The 20,780-nt window shown below is 36.4% G+C and overlaps 1 protein-coding gene across 2 annotated transcripts in view; it reads left to right on the top strand.

Moving 5' to 3' along the window:
- The window catches only part of LOC143431553 (pseudouridylate synthase RPUSD2), a 278,936-nt gene that overhangs the window by 167,912 nt on the left and 90,244 nt on the right, over positions 1-20,780 (top strand). For both annotated transcript variants that reach the window (XM_076908376.1, XM_076908375.1), the window contains exon 3: positions 18,300-18,387. In XM_076908376.1, the coding sequence (XP_076764491.1) occupies positions 18,300-18,387 (88 nt within the window). The remainder of the gene's footprint in view (positions 1-18,299; positions 18,388-20,780) is intronic.

Genomic DNA, 20,780 nt, shown 5'->3' with positions numbered 1-20,780 from the left:
CGAGCGAAGGCGCACGCGTTCTCCACGGATTAATGGCGTATTAAACAAAGTGTTCTCGGGACCAGCAGGAGTGGTCTCGCGGTAAGATTTTAAGCGCTACCTTGAACAATTAATTTCGAGTGGATCACTCGAGCCCTGGCGCCGGTTCGAAGCTTCCTTCGACGATTGGAAAAAACAAACAACCGTAAATTATCCACTCTCTCCACCCTCGGGTTAATTACATTGAAAATTAGCGAAATCCCGCGGATCAAACGGGATAACCAAACCCTTATTCCCTGCACCAATGAATTTCTCTCTCTCTCTCTCTTCGCACACACGCATCGTTTTTTCTTTAAACGTCCATCGCGCACGGTGTTGCGTCCTTAATTTCTCCTCGCTTACTTGCGAGGATAGAATATCTCGCACGACTTTTTGCTGGTAGGATTTTGACTGCTACTGCTGGTTGATGAGTGCCAAGGAAAGGAAGAGTTTGAAAATAAATCCAACTCGATATGTTTAATTGCCTTAGTTGGCCTTGGTAGAATTTCATACTGGTTGATGAGTGCCAAGGAAAGGAAGAGTTTTCAATAAATCCAACTCGATACGTTTTGTTGCCTTAGTTGGCCTTGGTAGAATTTCACACTGGTTGATGAGTGCCAAGGAAAGGAAGAGTTTTCAATAAATCCAACTCGATACGTTTTGTTGCCTTAGTTGGCCTTGGTAGAATTTCACACTGGTTGATGAGTGCCAAGGAAAGGAAGAGTTTTCAATAAATCCAACTCGATATGTTTTGTTGCCTTAGTTGGCCTTGGTAGAATTTCACACTGCTTTATTTTACAAAAATGTGCACTTATATACAGATTCGAAGTTCAGCAGTCAGTCAATCCGCGAGCTGCTTGATTCCAAGATGGTGGCGGTCGCTAACTTCCGGTAGGGGTAGGACCACGAAACACAATAGTTAGGGAAACCTATTCGAGGCTATTTGACCTAACAGGACCCGTGATTGGGTATTTTTGGGTGTATGATACGACAATAGCTATCGAAGAAGAACATTAAGAGGTGAACTAAGTTTTCTAGCAACCTTTAAATGCCTTAATCCCGGTTAACCAGTTAACTGTGGAATTTAGTTTGAAAAGATCAGCACAGGGTGCGGAATTAAAGACAAGCAACGACGTGTATACACGTCGAACGCAGGCAAATGGTACTATTATACATTTTACGAAAAACGAGGAAGGATTACATTTCTATTCGTCAGAGAAACTAACAATTCGTTTCTGAATACGTTATCCTTACTAAAAGCTTGAGAATTGTCAAAAAATAATAAAATACTTAAACAAGAAATATTGAAGATAGCAAGAATAAACGAGAAAAATAAGAAAATGGTTTACAAAATTTCGAGCTATACCACAAAATAATAATCTTAATACATTTTACTGAGATCTCGAATTTTTATAGTGAATGGTAATGTTTTATTTTACTCGACGAGTACACACGCCAAACGCACAGCAGTAGAGATTTGGTTCGACGAGTATACACGTCGAACGCACTTAACTGGTTAAGAAGTTAATCAGAAAAAGTAATAAACAGAAATTGGTACTCTTCAAAAATAACTAATTATATGCGAGCGTAGCATAAACTTTGTTCGACCATATGTTTCGAGGATGGAACACCCTCCACGAATGAATTTCTCTCTCTCTCTTCACACACACGCATCGTTTTTTCGTTAAACGTCCATCGCGCACGGTATTATTCCGTCTCGTTGATCGACGAATTAACGCTCGCGTGTTTCGTCGCGTGTAATTGCGTTTCACGATCGATTATGAGAATAACGCGAACGATCAAAGAAACGATTTTAAAAGAGCCTCGCTTTGAGCTGGAATTCGTTCCTCGATCGTCGCCAATTTTCGATGCAGCTGCAATTCGCTGCGCGTGAAACGAGAATTGGCAGAAATTTCATGTCTGCGCGAAGATTCTTTTTCTCGTTGCTTCTTTTGGTATCTTCAGACGAATTCTGAGAGAAACGACTTCGCTCGCGATGGAAACAATCGCTCAGACGAGTGCAACGGGGTTTGTTGAGAAACGAAGGGGCAGAATAAGCTTGAGACGAAGTTTGCTGGATCGAGGGACGCGTTCACACGTCGAACATCGTTCGCGTGGAAGAGGGCGTCGATGTGAAACTGAGCGCAGCTTGTTTTGCAGCCTGTTGCTGCGCTCAGTCGACGCTGGCCACGGAAAAATACGGTGATCCATCGGAAATGGTTGAAAATCGTGGCCAATAAAATCGAGGGTGAGATATCTGATCGTGACGCGTTTTTTTAGGTTCGAGTTTTAACCCTTTTATTGTGATCAAAATATACACGAGCCCTTACAAGTCTACATTCGTAAATTTAAGTCCTTCGTGGTTTTTTTTTTTTTGTTCATTATTGTTTGAAAATTATGCGAGTCAACGCGTTGCTTTTCAGGATGAACTTTTCGTTCAAGTAATTTGAAATGGTTGAAAATCGCGGTGAATGAAGCTAAGGGTGAGATATTGGATCGTGACGCGGTTTTTTAGGTTCGAGTTTTAACCCTTTTATTGTGATAGACGTATAGACGAGCCTTTGCAAGTTTATATATGTAAATTCAGGTCCTTCGTGGTTTTCTTTTGTTGATTATTGTTTGAAAAGTTTGCGAGTCAACGCGTTGCATTTCAGGATGAACTTTCAAGTCAATTTTAACCATTTGCACTGCGTTCGACGTGTATACACGTCGTTCCTTGTTTTTCATTCCGCACCCTGTGCTGATCTTCTGAAATTAAATTTCATAGTTAACTGGTTAAATATCCCTAGTTTCTCATATTTCGCCAGTCTTCATCTCTCTGTCACACCCACTTTAAGGACTTATAATCAAGTATTGTTTCCACGAAACATTGGTCCTTAAATACCCCAAAACCCTTATTAATTCTCGAAGCACTGAAGCAGAATCAGGTATCACAAAACGAAGCAAGCATTGCACGAAGAAAACGAGGGTAACGAAGGAAATGGACAATGTCTTGTCAATTGAAAATAAGCCTCATCATAATAACGCATGCTCAAACATAATTCAAGGAATAAACTTACAATGTAAGATTGACTTAGAACGCATCACTTAAAACAGACGATAAATCAGATATTTTTAATTCACTTGCTATTATCAATTATTTCACCCCTCAAGAGTAGCACCAAATCTCGAAATACCATTTTTGGTCAATAATAATCAACCAGTGGGAGCAATTAATACGTAAATATCGCGCCATTCTCATCATAATAACGTATGCTCAAACATAATTCAAGGAAGAAACTTACAATATAAGATTGACTTAGAATGCACCACTTAAAATAGTCGAGAAATCAGATATTTTTAATTTATTCAATATTACAAATTACTTCACCCCTTAAGAATAGCACCAAATCTCGAAATACCATTTTTGGTCAATAATAGTCAACCATTGAAAAGAAAGAAGTGGCCAATGTCTTGTCAATCGAAAATAAGCCTCATCCTAATAACGCATGCTCAAACATAATTCAAGAAATAAACTTACATTGTAAGATTGACTTAGAACACATCCCTTAAAATAGACGACGAATCAGATATTTTCTGATAGATCAGATAATTCACTTGCCATTATCAATTATTTCACCCCTTAAGAATAGCACCAAATCTCGAGATACCATTTTTGGTCAATAATAGGCAACCAGTGGCAGCAACTGACACGTGAATATCGCGCCATCCTCATCGATGCCCCGCCACGAGAGCTCGCCGCAGTGAAAGGGTTAATGGCCTGTAACCTGCTTGCGGGTGATCCCTTTAAATACAGGCGAACGATGCGCAAGACCACTTTCCGTTATACCTGATAGCTGAACGGAAATAAATCCGTCTATTAAACGCGTGAAAATTCAGGACGTCGAGAAATTTGAGGAGTTGGAAGAAGAATAATGGCCGTGTCTGTTCGAGAGTATGGAAATCTCGCGGATTTGAAACTCGCAAAGCTGAAAGTTCCCAGATATTATACCAGCGTGAAGATTTGTAAATTTATAAATCTCCAGACTTGACAATTTGAAATATAAAGAGAGAGAATATAAATTTTAAAAAAGAGAAGAAAAATGTTGGAAATTTTGTTGAAATTTCCATTCGAGGTGCTCTTTGGTACCATTTTCTGTGCGCGTTGGACAATTTAATTGCCACGAGGGACTAATAAGGGCGAGTTCCAGCAGAGAAGGTCCTTTTAAAGGCACGTTCGATAAACTCGTATATGCTCGTATTTGAGCTTGTTAGACGAACTTTGTCCTTTCACGGTTGAAAGGAAGTTCGGAAGAAAGGAGGCTGAAGGACGCGTCTAAATGGCAGGATGTTGGGCAAAGATTTTGGTGGCGACGGAGGAAGCTTTGAGGAACGAAGGGGTGGAAAGTAATTCCTCGAGAACTGGATAGCCTCCAGTGACTTTGATGCCCTCTTGAAACATTTGATACCAGCTTTCTCCGCGACTCCTGCCATTTTTTTTCTTCTTCTTCGTTAAACATTGATGAAAAGGGATCGAACTACGAAATTTGAAAACCCGTTTCAACGATCAGCTTTTTTTTAAATTTAAATAACGTCCACTGTGAGATTAAAAAGCTCTTTGGCGAGAAACGTTTCCCATTTACAAATTTTTCTGCATATCTGGATGATGAAAACGTTGGATAAAATTGCTGGGGATGTAATTTACCGTGGAATACATAAACATTCTCGCTTGTTTCAACAGTATCGTCAGAGGTTCGATATTTAAAGGGAATATTTGGAAAAAACCGTGTCTACTTTTTTTTTAACGCAACTCGCAGAGCTGAAACGCATGAATGTCAATATTCAACTTGAAAAACCAACTCTCTCGCTTTTATATTCCATATAAATAATCTCAGAATCAGATAAAATGGCGGCAAAGAAAGGAAGAATTCATCACAATTTTCTATACAACTCGCAAAGTTGAAACGCGCTAATATCAATGTTCAACTTGAAAAACCAACTCTCTCGCTTTTATTTTCTACGATAAACAATCTCAGAACAGAAAAAAAGAATCAATTAATCGTCCTCTCATCAAATCAGTGAAGCAACAAGGACGAAACGAAGAAGAAGAACGATGCAAATGAAGGAAAACGATACGAAGAGAGTGTCACGTAAAATGTTATGAGGTGACTTAAAAAAAATTCGAGTGAGCAATCACTCACTCGATCTTTTATTTAATATTTAAAATATAAAGTTTAGTACAATATCGCGACGATTCTTATGCAGACTTTTAACAGTATAAACCAAATGATTAATCAAGACTAAAGACTGGACAATTCTCAGGTTTTCTTATACTATGTAGTTTTAGGGTGGTGGGGCAAGGACTTCAATCTTATTTCTTTGGAATCAGAGTGCCAGTAGGGTGATAACTCTAATCTTACTGATTGAAAATATTTATTAGGAATAAAGTATCAACAGGATGAGTGCCAATTAGGTGACGCTAGTTTAATTATTGATACCTCTAGTTGAGAATGTATTTGACATCACACTCGCACGAATCGCTGCTGGCACATTGCAGTGTGCACACGTTTGCAGCACAACACAATGGCTGCTGGCCATCGAGTTCTGTGAGACACCCTTTGCTTCTTGTTCGTACAATTGTTTGTCGAGAGATATTATTTTTTTATTGAGTGGTCCACGTGTTGTTCAATAAAAAAATTATTATTTTTGCTGTTTCAAAAACATTATATTATTGTAAAAATTGCAAAGTATAGGTTTTATTTTTATTAACTGGTCCACGTGTCGTTTGATAAAGAAATTGATATTTTTGCTGTCTCAAGTCCATTACATTATTGTAAAGTATACGTTTTTTTTTTATTAACTGTCCACTTGTCGTTTGATAAAGAAATTGGTATTTTTGTTGTTTCAAATCCATTATATTATTGTGAAAATTGTAAAGCATACGTTTATTTTTTTATTAACTGGTCCATAAAGAAATTGTTATTTTTGCTATCTCAAATCCATTATATTATTGTAAAAATTGTAAGGTATACGTTTATTTTTTTATTAACTGGTCCATAAAGAAATTAGTATTTTTGCTGTTTCAAATCCATTATATTATTGTAAAAATTGCAAAGTATCTGTTTTATTTTTATTAACTGGTCCACGTGTCCTTCGACATAGAAATTGGTATTTCTGCTATCTCATATTCATTATATTCTTATAAAAATTGTATAGTATACGTTTTTTTTTTTATTAACTGGTTCACGTGTCGTGTGATAAAAAAAATAGTATTTTTGCTATCTCAAATTCATTATAATATTATCGTAAACATTGTAAAGTATACGTTTTTTTTTTTTTATTAGCTGGTTCACGTGTAGTTTGATAAAAAAATTAGTATTTTTGCTGTTTCAAAACCATTATATTATTGTAAAAATTGCAAAGTATCTGTTTTATTTTTACTAACTGGTCCACGTGTCCTTCGACATAGAAATTGGTATTTCTGCCATCTCAAATCCATAATATTCTTCTAAAAATTGTAAAGCATATGAAGCACGAGGAAGTTAAAGCAAGGCGAGCAGAGGTGAAACGTCGAAAGGGTCGCGGAATCGAAGGGAACAGAAACGTAGGGCTCGCGTGGTCGATGCGGGAAGGAGACATCGACTCGTAGACGGGAAACGTGACTGGCGGGGGATGGTCGAGTCCGCGGGCTCGAGGGTCGGTCGATACAGCCGAAAGTCCAGTGCCACGGGCCAGAATGCCGCGAAAATTCGTGCTGATGGGAACATAAGTCGGCCGTGTTGGGCTGCGGTTCGACGCGTGGAACCAGAACGCAGCCGGAGGGTGGTTTCCTCGTCCTCTTTCCCCTTCAATCCGCGATTCTTTCCGTTTACCAGCAACAATAACTCTTCTAGCGACTCCTGAACGCTTTATCTCGCGATCGAACGTGATGGTACTTTCTTCTGTTACGTTTAATGAAATTTTTTATTCCAAGATTCCACTTCTTTTACAACTCAGTGGTGGAATTTTAGTTGAGACATTCTTCTGAGAATTTTCTGCGAGGATTAATGTTCAAGTAGGACTGAAAGTTGTCTGTCAGGGAAATTTAGAATTATTGGAATATTAATTGTAATAGAAATTAATATAAATTGTTATTGTACTGCTCTCATACGACACAGCATCTCATAACACGAAAGACCAGCAACGAGAGGTCATCTTCTGTGGTTTTCTCCACGATTTTCTCATTTGAAAACGAAACACTTGCTCCAAATTTATCTCTCAGTTTTGGTTATCGTTAGATACCAAATACAGGTAGCACTCATAGCACGGTTTCGCTATAACACGATTCGTAAATTGCGAGAACCCTCCTATAACACAGTTTCGCTATAACACGATAAGAAAATTGCAAAAACCTTTATAAAGATTGTGCGGTTAATAATTAAACATTAAAAAAGTTACAAGAAGGCCTAAGCTTAGCTGAAAATCTCGAGTCGTTTTTCTTGAATACAGACAAAAATTGAAAAGGGAACTGCAAAACTGTCTAGCTCCATACTGAGAAATTTACAATGACCTGATAAGAACCAGCAAGCAAAGTACAATTACAGATTCTTTTAAGAGGGGAGAAGATATAAAAATTTTAAAGGATGAAAAAAGTTCTGAAAGTGAGGGCTTATACTGAGCAGTGACGACGAAGAAACTCATTAAATTAAAGTTGTGTCAGATTAAAATAATATTTTTTGTTTCTTTCTTGCTTTGTGTTATATTTTTAATAAAAATTAAGTTGTTTCTGTAGAATGAAACAAAACTATTTACTGTTTTTAATAAGTTTGTGGAACGTAACCCCCCTTTTTGTACTAGCTCCGAGTTTCATACAACACGGCATTTTCTAGGAATCTAATTACCGTGTTATAGGAGAGTTACCTCTATTTTTTTTACAATTCATCAGATAGAATTAAAGTTGAGACATTCTTCTGAGAATTTTCACCTGAAAACTCACTTTTTCTTCTGAAAATTCACTATCAGGAAAATTTAGAATTATTAGAATATTAATTATAATAAAAATTAATATAAATTATCATAATATATTAGAATTTAGAACTCAGTTTTGTTCTGGACGTCAAGATTTTATGCTTGTTTCGTAGCAAAAATATCTCTTGGTGGTAGTTTGAACGCTATTCATCGCTATTGAAGAACCCATAAATTTCAACCCCTTCTTGGTCCCCGTGACACTCATCGACACAGTTGATTCTGCTCTCGACCTCTTCCAGCAGCTAATGCGAACTTAATTACGAGCCAATGTAATTATTTAACGTAATTATTTGCTGATTGTAACTGTAACGAAACGAGTTCCCTGTGATATCGAACGAGCGCGCTTAATTCAGGGTCGCGAGGGGTGGTTAAATGGGGTTCGTCGGGTTTCGCCAATTGGCGTTGCTGTTCGATCATCGTTGCTCGGCTGGAATTCGTCGAAATCGGATCAACCGACGTCTGCTCCTATCCAGCGATTCGATTAAGACCTTTTTACGATCAGAGCTCTTTCGAATCCGTTTCGCCAGCCGGAAGGACACGCGCGCCACATCCCTTAATGGAATTGTAAATGACGAGACGCGAGGAGAACAGAGTCGCATCTCGTGCCACGATTTTGCTCAGGTTTCAACCGTTCCAGTCTTCCAATCCTTGTCAATTAGCTCGCGAGAGCTGCTTTCTATTCTGTAAAAAGTATCGACGACGATGTAACAACACGATCGCATTAATTAACTTTCAAGATGAAACGTTGGGCTACTTCTGAAGCTGTTCTTAGGTTCTTGTTATATCAGAAGTTTTGTAGAATTTCTCAGTTATTTCCATCTCGATATTTTTATTTAAAGTTGGGGTCTTCAGTTTCGAATGTTATTAATTAGAATTTCTCTTACACTTGCTTGTAGATGGATCATTCTCAAGCAATATCGTTACAAGAATTCTTCATTTAATTATTCAATTTCTGTATAAGAATCTTTTCATTCTGCCACGTTGTTCAGATGACCAGAAGGCACCCAACTCTTGCACCCACTGCTCCTCTCACACTTTTCACTTAAACACAAATCATCAAATTCTTTCTCAGCGTTTTCGTATAAGAATCTTCTAATTCGACCACGTTGTTCATTGGCCCAAAAGTCACTCTACTCTTGCACCCACTGCTCTTTTAACACTTCTCACCCAAACATGAAAAAAAAATTCATTTCACACGTTTCACCCAAACACAAATCATCAAATTCTTCCTCACCGTTTTCGTATAAGAATCTTTTAATTCGACCACGTTGTTCAGATGACCAAAAGCCACCCTACTCTCGCACCCACTGCTCCTCTAACACTTTTCACCCAAACACAAATCACCAAATTCTTTTTCGGCGTTTTCGTATAGGAATTTTTTAATTCGACGTACCACGCAATTCAGATGTACAACGCCACCAAAAACGTTCCAAAAGCCACCCTACTCTTGCACCCACTGCTAAAAAAAAATTCAAATTCTTTCTCAGCGTTTTCGTATAAGAATCTATCAATTCGACCACGTTGTTCACATGTCCAAAAGCCACCCTACTCTCGCACCCACTGCTCCTCTCACACTTTTCACCCAAACACAAATCACAAAATTCTTTCTCAGCGTTTTCATACAAGAATTTTTTAATTCGACGTACAACGCAATTCAGATGTACAACGCCGCCAAAAACGTTCCAAAAGCCACCCTACTCTTGCACCCACTGCTAAAAAAAAATTCAAATTCTTTCTCAGCGTTTTCGTATAAGAATCTTTTAATTCGACCACGTTGTTCAGATGACCAAAAGCCACCCTATTCTTGCACCCACTGCTCCTCTAACACTTTTCACCCAAACACAAATCACCAAATTCTTTCTGAACGCGTTCACATTTTCTACGACGAGCCATACGCTGTCCACACGCTCGTGAACGCATTAATACCCTGTATAGGGCTCTGATCAACCGATATTATTCCCTCTGCCGAAGTGGTTTTCAATTACGCGACGTTTCTGTAGCTGACCGTGTATATAATATCGATCGGTCCACGGTAGAATTGTTTGCGCGACGCGAGTCCCTGTTACGCGACCGACTAATCGGATTTACATGGGTCGATGTTTCGGCTAATTATTGTCTTAATTAAAACGCGAGCGCTCGCGCGCGCACGAGAGAGAGAGAGGGAGAGAGACTCACGATTCACGTTCAGACACAGCAGAGGATATTAGGCTCCATTAATGTAATGCGCCGTTTGTTCCGCGAGCGCGAAAGTCGAGCATCCGGACATCGTTGCGAGCCTTTAATTACGCCGCTGATTAACAGATATTAAAACGGGGCACGGTTTTCAACGAGTGCTCTAACGACCGCCACTGTGATCGACGACTTTAATGGAATCGATGCTCAGAGGCGTCGCGTGGGTCCTCGCCGTTTCAACCCTTTACGAGCAGCCATTTGTATTCTCCTGGCGATGGACGAATTGTAATCGTGGGGCAAAAAGCTAGTGCATTTTCATAGAAACACGTCGCGTGGAACAGAACGTGGTTTTCTATGGGGAAAATGGCGTCAGGGTTTTGCAATCTTATTTTAACTTTGCGGTGGTTCTTTTAAATTACAGATCTTGTTTCGTGTCCTTTCAGCTTGAGGGATCTGAACAGAGCAACTTTTAATTATTAGAATTAAAATAAATTAGAAATTGTAGTTCAATAGTTTTGGAAATAATAATATATTTTAATTGTTTTGGCAATTGGGTGATTGGATGTCGCGTGGAACAGCTTCTGGTTTTCTATGGGGAAAATGGCGTCAGGATTTTGCAATCTTATTTTAACTTTGCGGTGGTTCTTTTAAATTACAGATCTTGTTTCGTGTCCTTTCAGCTTGAGGGATCTGAACAGAGCAACTTTTAATTATTAGAATTGAAATAAATTAGAAATTGTAGTTCAATAGTTTTGGAAATAATAATATATTTTAATTGTTTTGGCAATTGGGTGATTGGATGTCGCGTGGAACAGCTTCTGGTTTTCTATGGGGAAAATGGCGTCAGAATTTTGCAATCTTGTTTTAACTTTGCTTACATGTAGCAACGTGGTGGTTCTTAAATTGCAGATCTTGTTTTGTTCCTCTTTCCTGTTCCTCGAGATTCTTGATTGAAACGAACAATTTAATTGCAAAGTATCTTTTTCTAGAACTCGAGGCTTTACTAATATTTTTCCGTCATTGTTTCTAAGAGAATTTTCTTTTAATTATATTTAAAACTGTTTTTAGCTTGAGGAATCTGAACAGGGCAACTTTTAATTGTAAAATTGAAATGAATTGGAAATTATAGTTAAATAGTTTTTTAACTGTTTTTGCAATTGGGTGATTAGGTAGCTAGCTAATTAGAATCTTTTATTTTGGAAGCGTTCTTCAATATGTAATGGTATTTCAAAAAATGTAAAGAAAAATATGAAATGGAAATGCAATCTTGAGAAATTTGAATGAGGCGAGATTATGCAACCTTTACAGATGAAACGAATGTTTAACTTTGCTTACGTGTAGTAAATTGGTGATTCTTTTAAATTGCAGATCTTGTTTAGTGTCTTTCCTGTTCCTCGAGATTCTTCACTGAAATGAGCAATTTAATTGCAAAGTATCTTATTCTAGAACTCGAGGCTTTACCAATATTTTTCCGCCATTGTTTCTAAGAGAATTTTCTTTTAATTATGTTTAAAACTGTTTTTAGCTTGAGAGATCTGTGAACAGAGCAACTTTTAATTAACAAAATTAAAATAAATCAGATATTGTAGTTCAATAGTTTTAGAAATAATAATATATTTTAATTGTTTTAGCAGTTGGGTGATTAGATAGCTAGCTAATTAGAATCTTTTATTTTGGAAGCGTTCTTCAATATGTAATGGCAATTTTTAAAAATGTAAAAAAATGCAGTCTTGAGAAATTTAAATGAGACAAGATTATGCAACCTTTACAAATGAAACGAATATGAAATTAACCTGGTGCTGTTGCATCCTGCAACCAACTTCGAGCTCGAATTTAATAAAACACACAAATCCATACACGCGAGACGCAACGTGTTAATACAATACAACAATACAACGACAAGCGGATGAAATTAAATTCACCAAACGCAGGCATTCAACTCTCGAATCAGGCGGTGCGATATAAAGAGTATTCATCGATAAGAACGTAATTGTAATTTTTTCGAAGCGACAGAGAGTAAAACGTTTCGTGTTCAACAGAAATGTTCGCGTACGCCAAATTGGGTTACTTCGACGTCGATAATTTCAGCGTATCGACTAAAATTTTAATAAAATATTCGCGTGCCTGGCGTCGTCGATGGAGGCTTCGCGATTTTTTTCTGCACCCTCCTGCAGCATTTTTTTTCCATCTAAAATTGGGAACACGAGGGTTGGGCTAGATTGAAGTCGGTTGAACGTTAATTAATTATGCATATTAAGCGAGGTTGTGGGAATTAAACGGATTATGATCCCAGGAGATACGCTGGAAAATTCTAAATTAATTCGTCTGGTCCCGTTTAATGGCCACCACGAAATGCACGAGCCTCGATGAATGCTCGACTCTCGCACAATGGCCCTCGCGATTCTTCCTCGAATCTACTCCATCTTTGCCCGTATGAATCCTCGCGCAGAGACCCTCCCCAATGCTGTAAATCGCGTATACTCGCCGCCATTGCTGGTGGAGAAAAAAAAATATGCCACGGCGCTAAATAATTCCAGCCCTCGCAAATTCGAACGAAAATGCAGTAAAAGGGAAAAATAGCGATGGATCAAGACCGTCGTTTGCCCTGTAAAATATTAGGATCCTGATATTTCATAGTCGCACGGTTCTCGTAAATTGTGGCCCTTTATCACGCTCTCTCTTTCTCTCTGGCATGAAATAAAAATTCATATTTCACCAGTGTATCACTAGTAGGTATCTGGAACGAACGGATTGAAGGTTTCGGATAATGAACTGGTTCACGTGGGTGAGAAATATATTTTTTTTTTGGACGTTGGATAGTTTAAGTAGCTCGAGTAATTGGGGGTGGCTTTCTCGAAGCGACTGCGTCAGGCTTTAGAACTTGAAAATCGCTGTTTGAGGAACCTACGTGAATGAAATTGAATAATCATTGTTTGGAATAATAAAAGAAATAATTTATTTTAACAGATAACAAACTCTATACTCGCTCTAGCTTTGGACGCTATACAATTTAATTCTTAACACGTTGACGCACATTTTTTATTTTACGATCGCCCTCAGAAACACTTTTTTTCGATTGTTTATGAGATCAGGTGTAAGTTGTACGTTTGGAAGTGAAAATTATCACATTTTGCCAGAGTTTTTCCCAAAAAACTCTCGACTGCTATAGCCGTCATTTACTCAGGGTGTCATTTTTTCTGTTCACAAAACAAATGACGGCTATAACCGTTGTAATGATTATACGCCATTTGCTTTACTAATTCATTATATTTACTTAATTCATGAAAAAATACTTGCAGAATAAATGGTTCGTCTTCACAGAATCATCTTTCGACTGCGTAAACTGAAATTCGACTAAACTTTTGATCGACTGTTATAGCAGTCATTTGTCTCTAGACACTCAAATGTTCCAAAACGAAAAAAGACAACTAATATGCTGTCTGGCATGTTATCAATTTTTTTCTAGATGCGTTACTCAATAATTAACAAGTATATGTGTTAGTACACTTTGTACTAACTTTGTTCTTTTTTTATTGATTAAAATACGCGCGACGGCTATAACCGTCATTTGCGTAAACATCACCAAGGATCTGACTAAGTTAACTTTGGATGAGATGATAAAATTAAGAAAATTGTGAAGAGTAATTCTTTTCATTCGAAATTATTCTCATTTTTTTTTTTTTGCCAACATCTACCTGCTGTTTAAAGTGTTTTAAATAGCGTTTGAAATTTACTCCAGAAGATGGTCCCTGGACTGCAATTTTGTAATTTATATTTATGGAACTTGAATTTGTTTCTTTTCTTAATTATTGATATGGAATAACACTCGACAAAGGTTCTAGTTTAGTTAATGGATCACACTATATTCGTGGCTAAGTTCTAGTTTAGTGCATGGATCATACTGTACTCATGGTTAAGTTCTAGTTTGAAATCTTACCTAACTCCTTTCCCTCGCATATCTATTTTCGTCCCCTCATTTCGATGTCGAAAAGAAGAAAGCACGTTCGCAGAAAATGTTCTTCTTAACCCTCTCGAAGACGAAAAGAAAGTTTGGAGTGAAAAATATGTTTAATGTCTTCATTCTCTTCGCTTCGAGGGTCAAATCTTCTCTTCAGCCCTGCGCCAGGGGGTGCAAAAGCGACTACGGTGGTCGCCACAGCTGATTATTAGCCAGGATCGAAGAAATAATTAATGCTCGCGTAGGATAAATTTATTTAAAGCAATAGAACTTTGCAATTTAGGTTACGTGGAGGAACGCAAAAGCCACCCCTTTGCACGGTTCACGTGAAACAACGCTAGGGTTTGTCAACGCGTGCTTTCGAGCCGGAAATGTTCGCCACGCGTCGCGATTCTCCGAGTTTTTTCGTTCATTTTTCTGCCCTTCTTTTTTTGGTTTTCGAGAGCGAAACGGTTTGTTTTTTTTTTATCTCTCTTCACTAAAATTTCGCTGGTTTCCACTTTGATTCTTTGGGACATGGCGCGTTCGTTTGTTGCATTGCACTACCTTCTGGTTTTTTTATACCCTTCGAATAGCCGTGAGATCATTTATTTGAACCATGTTGCGGCTTCATGAATGTGTTCGCCTCTGTTTAGCGAAGTATTAATGATTGATCGCGAGAGGAATGAACGTTTCTTGGGTTGCTGTTTCGCAATTGTGGTAATTGGAATAACACTTGCGATATTCTAATTAAGTTCAATCTATCACTCTGACCAATTTTGAAATTTCAATTTCAAGTACTAAATATGAGTTATCGTTTCACAGTTGTGGTAATTCGAATGACATTCGCGCTATTCTAATTAATTTTAGTCTATCGTTCTCACCAATTCTAAAATTTCAATTTCAAGTATTAATTTCAGTTCATCGTTCTCACCAACTTTAAAATTTCAATTTCAAGTATTAAACATGGGTGGTCGTTTCACAATCGTGGCATTTCGAATAACACTCGCGCTATTCTAATTAATTTCAGTGTATCGTTCTCGCTAATTCTAAAATTTCAATTTCAAGTATTAAACATGGGTGGTCGTTTCACGATCGTGGCAATCGCGAGAACCCTCCAACAACACGATTTCGCTATAACACGATAAGAAAACTGCGAAAACCTTTGTACAACACCGTACTTCTACAAATTTATATTTTATTAACTTTAATGTTAATAGTTTAACCTTGAAAAAATTACAAGAAGGCCTAAGCTTAGTTGAAAATCTCGAGTCATTTTTCTTGAATACAGACCCTTTCGAAAATTCGTCGAAAATTCAAAAGGGAGCTGCAGAACTGTTTAGCTCCTTACTGAGAAATTTACAATTATCTGGTAAGAACCAGCAACCAGAGTACAATTACAAATTTCTTTAAGAAGGGAGAAGATACAAAAACTTTAAATAAATGAGCAGCGACGAAGAAATTCATTAAATTAGAGTTGCGTTAGATTAAAGTAATATTTTTTGTTTCTTTTTTGCTTTGTGTTATATTTTTAATAAAAATTAAGTTGTTTCTGTAGTATTAAAAAAAAACTATTTACTGTTTTTAATAAGTTTTTGGAACGTAACCCTCCTTTTTACACTAGCTTTGGGTCTCATACAACACGACATTTTCTAGGAACTACCGTGTTATAGGAGGGTTACCTGTACTATCAATTCTGGACAGTGAAGAATGTTTGTCACGTTATCGTAAAAGAATCATTTTTTTAAATTGTAGAATATCTTTAGAACGTGAATGATAATATTGATGATAAATTTTCTTTGTATCCTTCTACTGGTTTATCTGGAAATAAAAATAGAGAAGGAAGCAAAGGTTCGAGACGAGGAACAGAGGACTGCAAAAATGAGAGGACCACTGAGAGATACGGTGGTATAATGATTTAAAACGGCATTTATCACCTGCCGTTAACTGTTCGGTAGATAGCGAGGAATGTGGTCAGCCGCAGAGTTCACGTTTCCTCTTGGTGCACCCGCACTCGATACACTGTACTGAACAGGATGGAGGAAAAGTATGGACGTGAAAAGTGTTCGAGTATAAATCGAGTATAAAACGACTCTTTTTAAATACAGCATTCTGATTGCTTCGATTTCTCTCTTGATGAACAATAAATCTAATTTTGCACAAACACAAGTAAAAGATAATGCATAGAAGAAGTAATGTACAATGATTGGCTGTTTAATATTTACAAATTGAAATTTTTGGATTGGCGAGAACAATGGACTGAAATTAAGTGCGATAGCGCGAGTGTTATTTGAATTGCCACGATTGTGAAACGATTACCACGTTTATTACTTGAAATTGAAATTTTAGTATTGGCGAGAACGATACATTGAAATTAATTAAAATAGCGCGAGTGTTATTCGAATTGCCACGATTATGAAACGACAATTAATGTTTAATACTTGAAATTGAAATTTTAGAATTGGTTTAATACTTGAAATTGAAATTTTAGAATTAATGTAAAGGATACACTGAAATTAATTATAATAGCTCGAGTGTTATCCGAATTGCTATGATTGTGAAATGACAATACATGTTTAATACTTGAAATTGAAATTTTAGAATTGGCGAGAAAAATAGACTAAAATTAAGACTTGAAATTTAAATCTTAGAATTGGTGAGAACGATAGACTAAAATTAATACTTAAAATTGAAATTTTAGAATTGGCGAGAACGATACACTGAAATTAATTAAAATAGGACGAGTGTTATTCGAATTGGCACGATTACTAAACGACAATCCATGTTTAATACTTGAAATTGAAATTTTAGAATTGGCGAGAACGATACACTGAAATTAATTAAAATAGTGCGAGTGTTATTCGAATTGGCACGATTATGAAACGACAATCAATGCTTAATACTTGAAATTGAAATTTTAGAATTGGTTTAATACTTGAAATTGAAATTTTAGAATTTATGTAAACGATACACTGAAATTAATTATAATAGCTCGAGTGTTATCCGAATTGCTATGATTGTGAAATGACAATACATGTTTAATACTTGAAATTGAAATTTTAGAATTGGTGAGAAAAATAGACTAAAATTAAGACTTGAAATTTAAATCTTAGAATTGGTGAGAACGATAGACTAAAATTAATACTTAAAATTGAAATTTTAGAATTGGCGAGAACGATACACTGAAATTAATTAAAATAGGACGAGTGTTATTCGAATTGCCACGATTACGAAACGACAATCCATGTTTAATACTTGAAATTGAAATTTTAGAATTGGTTTAATACTTGAAATTGAAATTTTAGAATTGGTTTAATACTTGAAATTGAAATTTTAGAATTGGTTTAATACTTGAAATTGAAATTTTAGAATTGGTTTAATACTTGAAATTGAAATTTTAGAATTGGTTTAATACTTGAAATTGAAATTTTAGAATTGGTTTAATACTTGAAATTGAAATTTTAGAATTGGTTTAATACTTGAAATTGAAATTTTAGAATTGGTTTAATACTTGAAATTGAAATTTTAGAATTGGTTTAATACTTGAAATTGAAATTTTAGAATTGGTTTAATACTTGAAATTGAAATTTTAGAATTGGTTTAATACTTGAAATTGAAATTTTAGAATTGGTTTAATACTTGAAATTGAAATTTTAGAATTGGCGAGAACGATACACTGAAATTAATCAAAATAGTGCGAGTGTTATTCGAATTGCCACGATTATGAAACGACAACCCATGTTTAATACTTGAAATTGAAATTTTAGAACTGGTTTAATCCTGATAGTAAAATCTTGTTATGATACGCCACATAGTATGAGGGCTACTATTCGATAATTGCTCAACACGAATGGTTCGTAATCTACAGTCGTTACGCAGAACCAAAATTATCCTATGCTCTCAGCCTGAAATGATCGATCATTCGACCGCGCCAAGACCCTGAAACCGACAATTCTAGCACTTCCGTTCCAGGACTTAAAGTCTCAATCGCCATCTTCGAGGGTTGGGGCGAAAGATCGAACGCGAAGGCGCGAACGATTCGCTCCCCTTCGATTCTCATTCATTTTCTCGGCTCGCGTTTCTCACAGCCATCTGTCAGACACCAGATTCGCACACAAACACACACACACAAACACACATAAGAGCACATAGAACAGTTTACTTATCGTAGAGGGCTTTGTTGCAGGCAAAATTGGAAACGAAAGCGCTGAAAGCAAAGAGGCCAGGATTCACGGACGAGCGGTACAACGAGACCAGCTATTACGTGGAGAACGGTCAGTATGTCTCAGTTTTAATATTTAACTCTTAGAGTGCCATAGACGCATATATTGTGCTCATAATTATGAAAGTTGTCCAAGTTGTATATTTCTTCTTTCGAGATATTTAATGAATTGCATTTGAATGAATTAAAAAATATTTTCATATTATGCGACTGTTTTATTTAGAATTCTTTTAGTCTTGATTAACGGAAATTTTGTGTGAACTTCATACGAAAATGTTGTTTTTTAAGTTTGAATTGACTTAGACCATTTTCAGAATTAACTGAATGACCCATAAATAACTTAAAGCAATAAAGAACTATGAGTTTTAGTATTTGAAACAGTAACATTAATGAAATAATTCATGAACATTTATTAATTATTTCGAGAAAGTAATCCATTTTTATCAGTTCGAGTTTTTAAGATTCTTCAAATGTTTTTTGAAAAAACTGGAGGGATGTATAGTAGTAAACACATAATATTTTCATGTTTTTATTTCGATACTGTCCAGTGGTGGTGTATAATGCAAGTAGCTTAAATATTTTTGGTCTTCTTCTTTTAAATGAAAGATCTAAAACGTGGAATTCAGAATCATCTAAAGAAGTTTTATAGAACATTTTATAAGGTTTTTCAAGTTTTATTATTATTATTATTTTATTTCAAGTTATTTATTGGTTTATTATATACTTCAGAAACGCGTGAAAGAGGGCCAAGCGCCATTTTCAAGTTATGTTTATATAATTTCTTGAAATCTTTGACTTAGACCACTTTCATAATTAACACTAAATGAATTCCATATAATGTTGAAATTACAAGCACCATCTAATGGTCCATTTCTTATGATATCGTAAAAATTATATTAAGCAAAATTTTGTTTAAAATAATGTGCTGTGAAATAACTGATAAACTCATCTTTTTTTAATTTTGACTTAAACCACTTTCATAATTATGGTGTGGACTGAGGACACATATGGACCCTTTATTTTGAAAGTGGTGTAAGTCCTTTTTTTAAAAGAATGAGATACGATGTAATTTATGGTTAATTTAGCGTAAACTTTTTATTTATAACTTAATTAGTATTTAACCCTTTTAGTGCCAAGCGAAAATCGACGCATATGCGACGATAACCGCACGAATTTGACGAATTTACTATAGTTTAGGCAAAAGCCCATAAAAACCAAACTAAGAACGATATTTAAAAAATTGAAAATGCAGTATATTGGGGAAGAATGAGAGAATTATGTGATGCTGCTTATTTTGCAATACTTACTGAAAATCATATGAAAAACAGCAACATAAACTATGATGAAAAACATAGAAATAAGATTCTCTTTTACAAATAGTATTTTCACTAATCAGCGCTTGATTAGTCATCTAGTGATATGTTTTTGTATAAAAATTATGTTTTATAATTCACTTTCTCAATCAGAGTCATCGATCAGGTAACTTTCTTTTTGCCATTTTGGAGAATCGTTTTGAAATATTTTCAGAAGAGAGAATGTCTAATTACTGTTAAATACAGTTTGTAAAATATTCTTTGGAATTCTACAAGGCATCATCGAACGTTTTTGATTTCGTTACGTTCAAAAGACGACTGACTCGCCACTGTGTCTTGCATGACGAGCTTTTGTTCAGATTGGATTTCGTTATCTCCAATTAATAAGAGCGCCGTATTGGATCGCGAATAGGTTTTTTAGGTATTGAGGTTCATTTAGAAAAATTGTAAATTGATACACAAATGCATACAATATAGAATTCGTATGGTTCCTTGCTATGAGCTTCCTGGCTGAGAGCAGACATACGACCGCAAAGGGTTAAATCCAGCGTCGCGAGTCCTCTGCTACCCTCTTTCGATGTCATCCAACGCGAAACGAGTCGATGCGTCCTCGAAGAGCCGCGAAACGGCGATTAACGCGTAGAATTATGACGACTGATCGATCATCGATCAACGACGTCGCTCGTGGCCAATTAGGGATGCAGCAGAGTCACAATTCCTCCCAGGATGAGTCGAGGGACCCCACACGCGCGTCTGAGTAATTCGATTTTCAATGGCGAACGCGTAGCCAATGGAATCGCGTCGATCTACGGTCCAATCGTCTATCGCGGGAACGTTTGATTCGTTGTATGGTAAATGGACTGAAATCAGTCGTTCGATTTTGGGACGAGTTGGTCTTCTGATCTGTACGCGCGCGTGGCGGGATTATTCAGAGATTTTCGTCGGGAAAAACGAGGCCTGACGAGCTAAATGCATTATTTAATTGGATGAATGGAAAAAAGGGGCTTCGTTGGTCGAGAAGGTTTCGAAAAACGAAGGTTCTTGCGGTTGTTTTCATCAACAGAGGTATGTTATGAAAGGTGATTAAGGTTTGAATGCGATTCGTGGTTTTGAGAGAAGGCAGCGGTTATAA

This window comes from Xylocopa sonorina, chromosome 18 (assembly GCF_050948175.1).
Source record: "Xylocopa sonorina isolate GNS202 chromosome 18, iyXylSono1_principal, whole genome shotgun sequence".
Classification (NCBI taxonomy): domain Eukaryota; kingdom Metazoa; phylum Arthropoda; class Insecta; order Hymenoptera; family Apidae; genus Xylocopa; species Xylocopa sonorina.
Note: the sequence above shows the minus strand (reverse complement) of the source record. Positions and strands in the feature narration are given on the sequence as shown.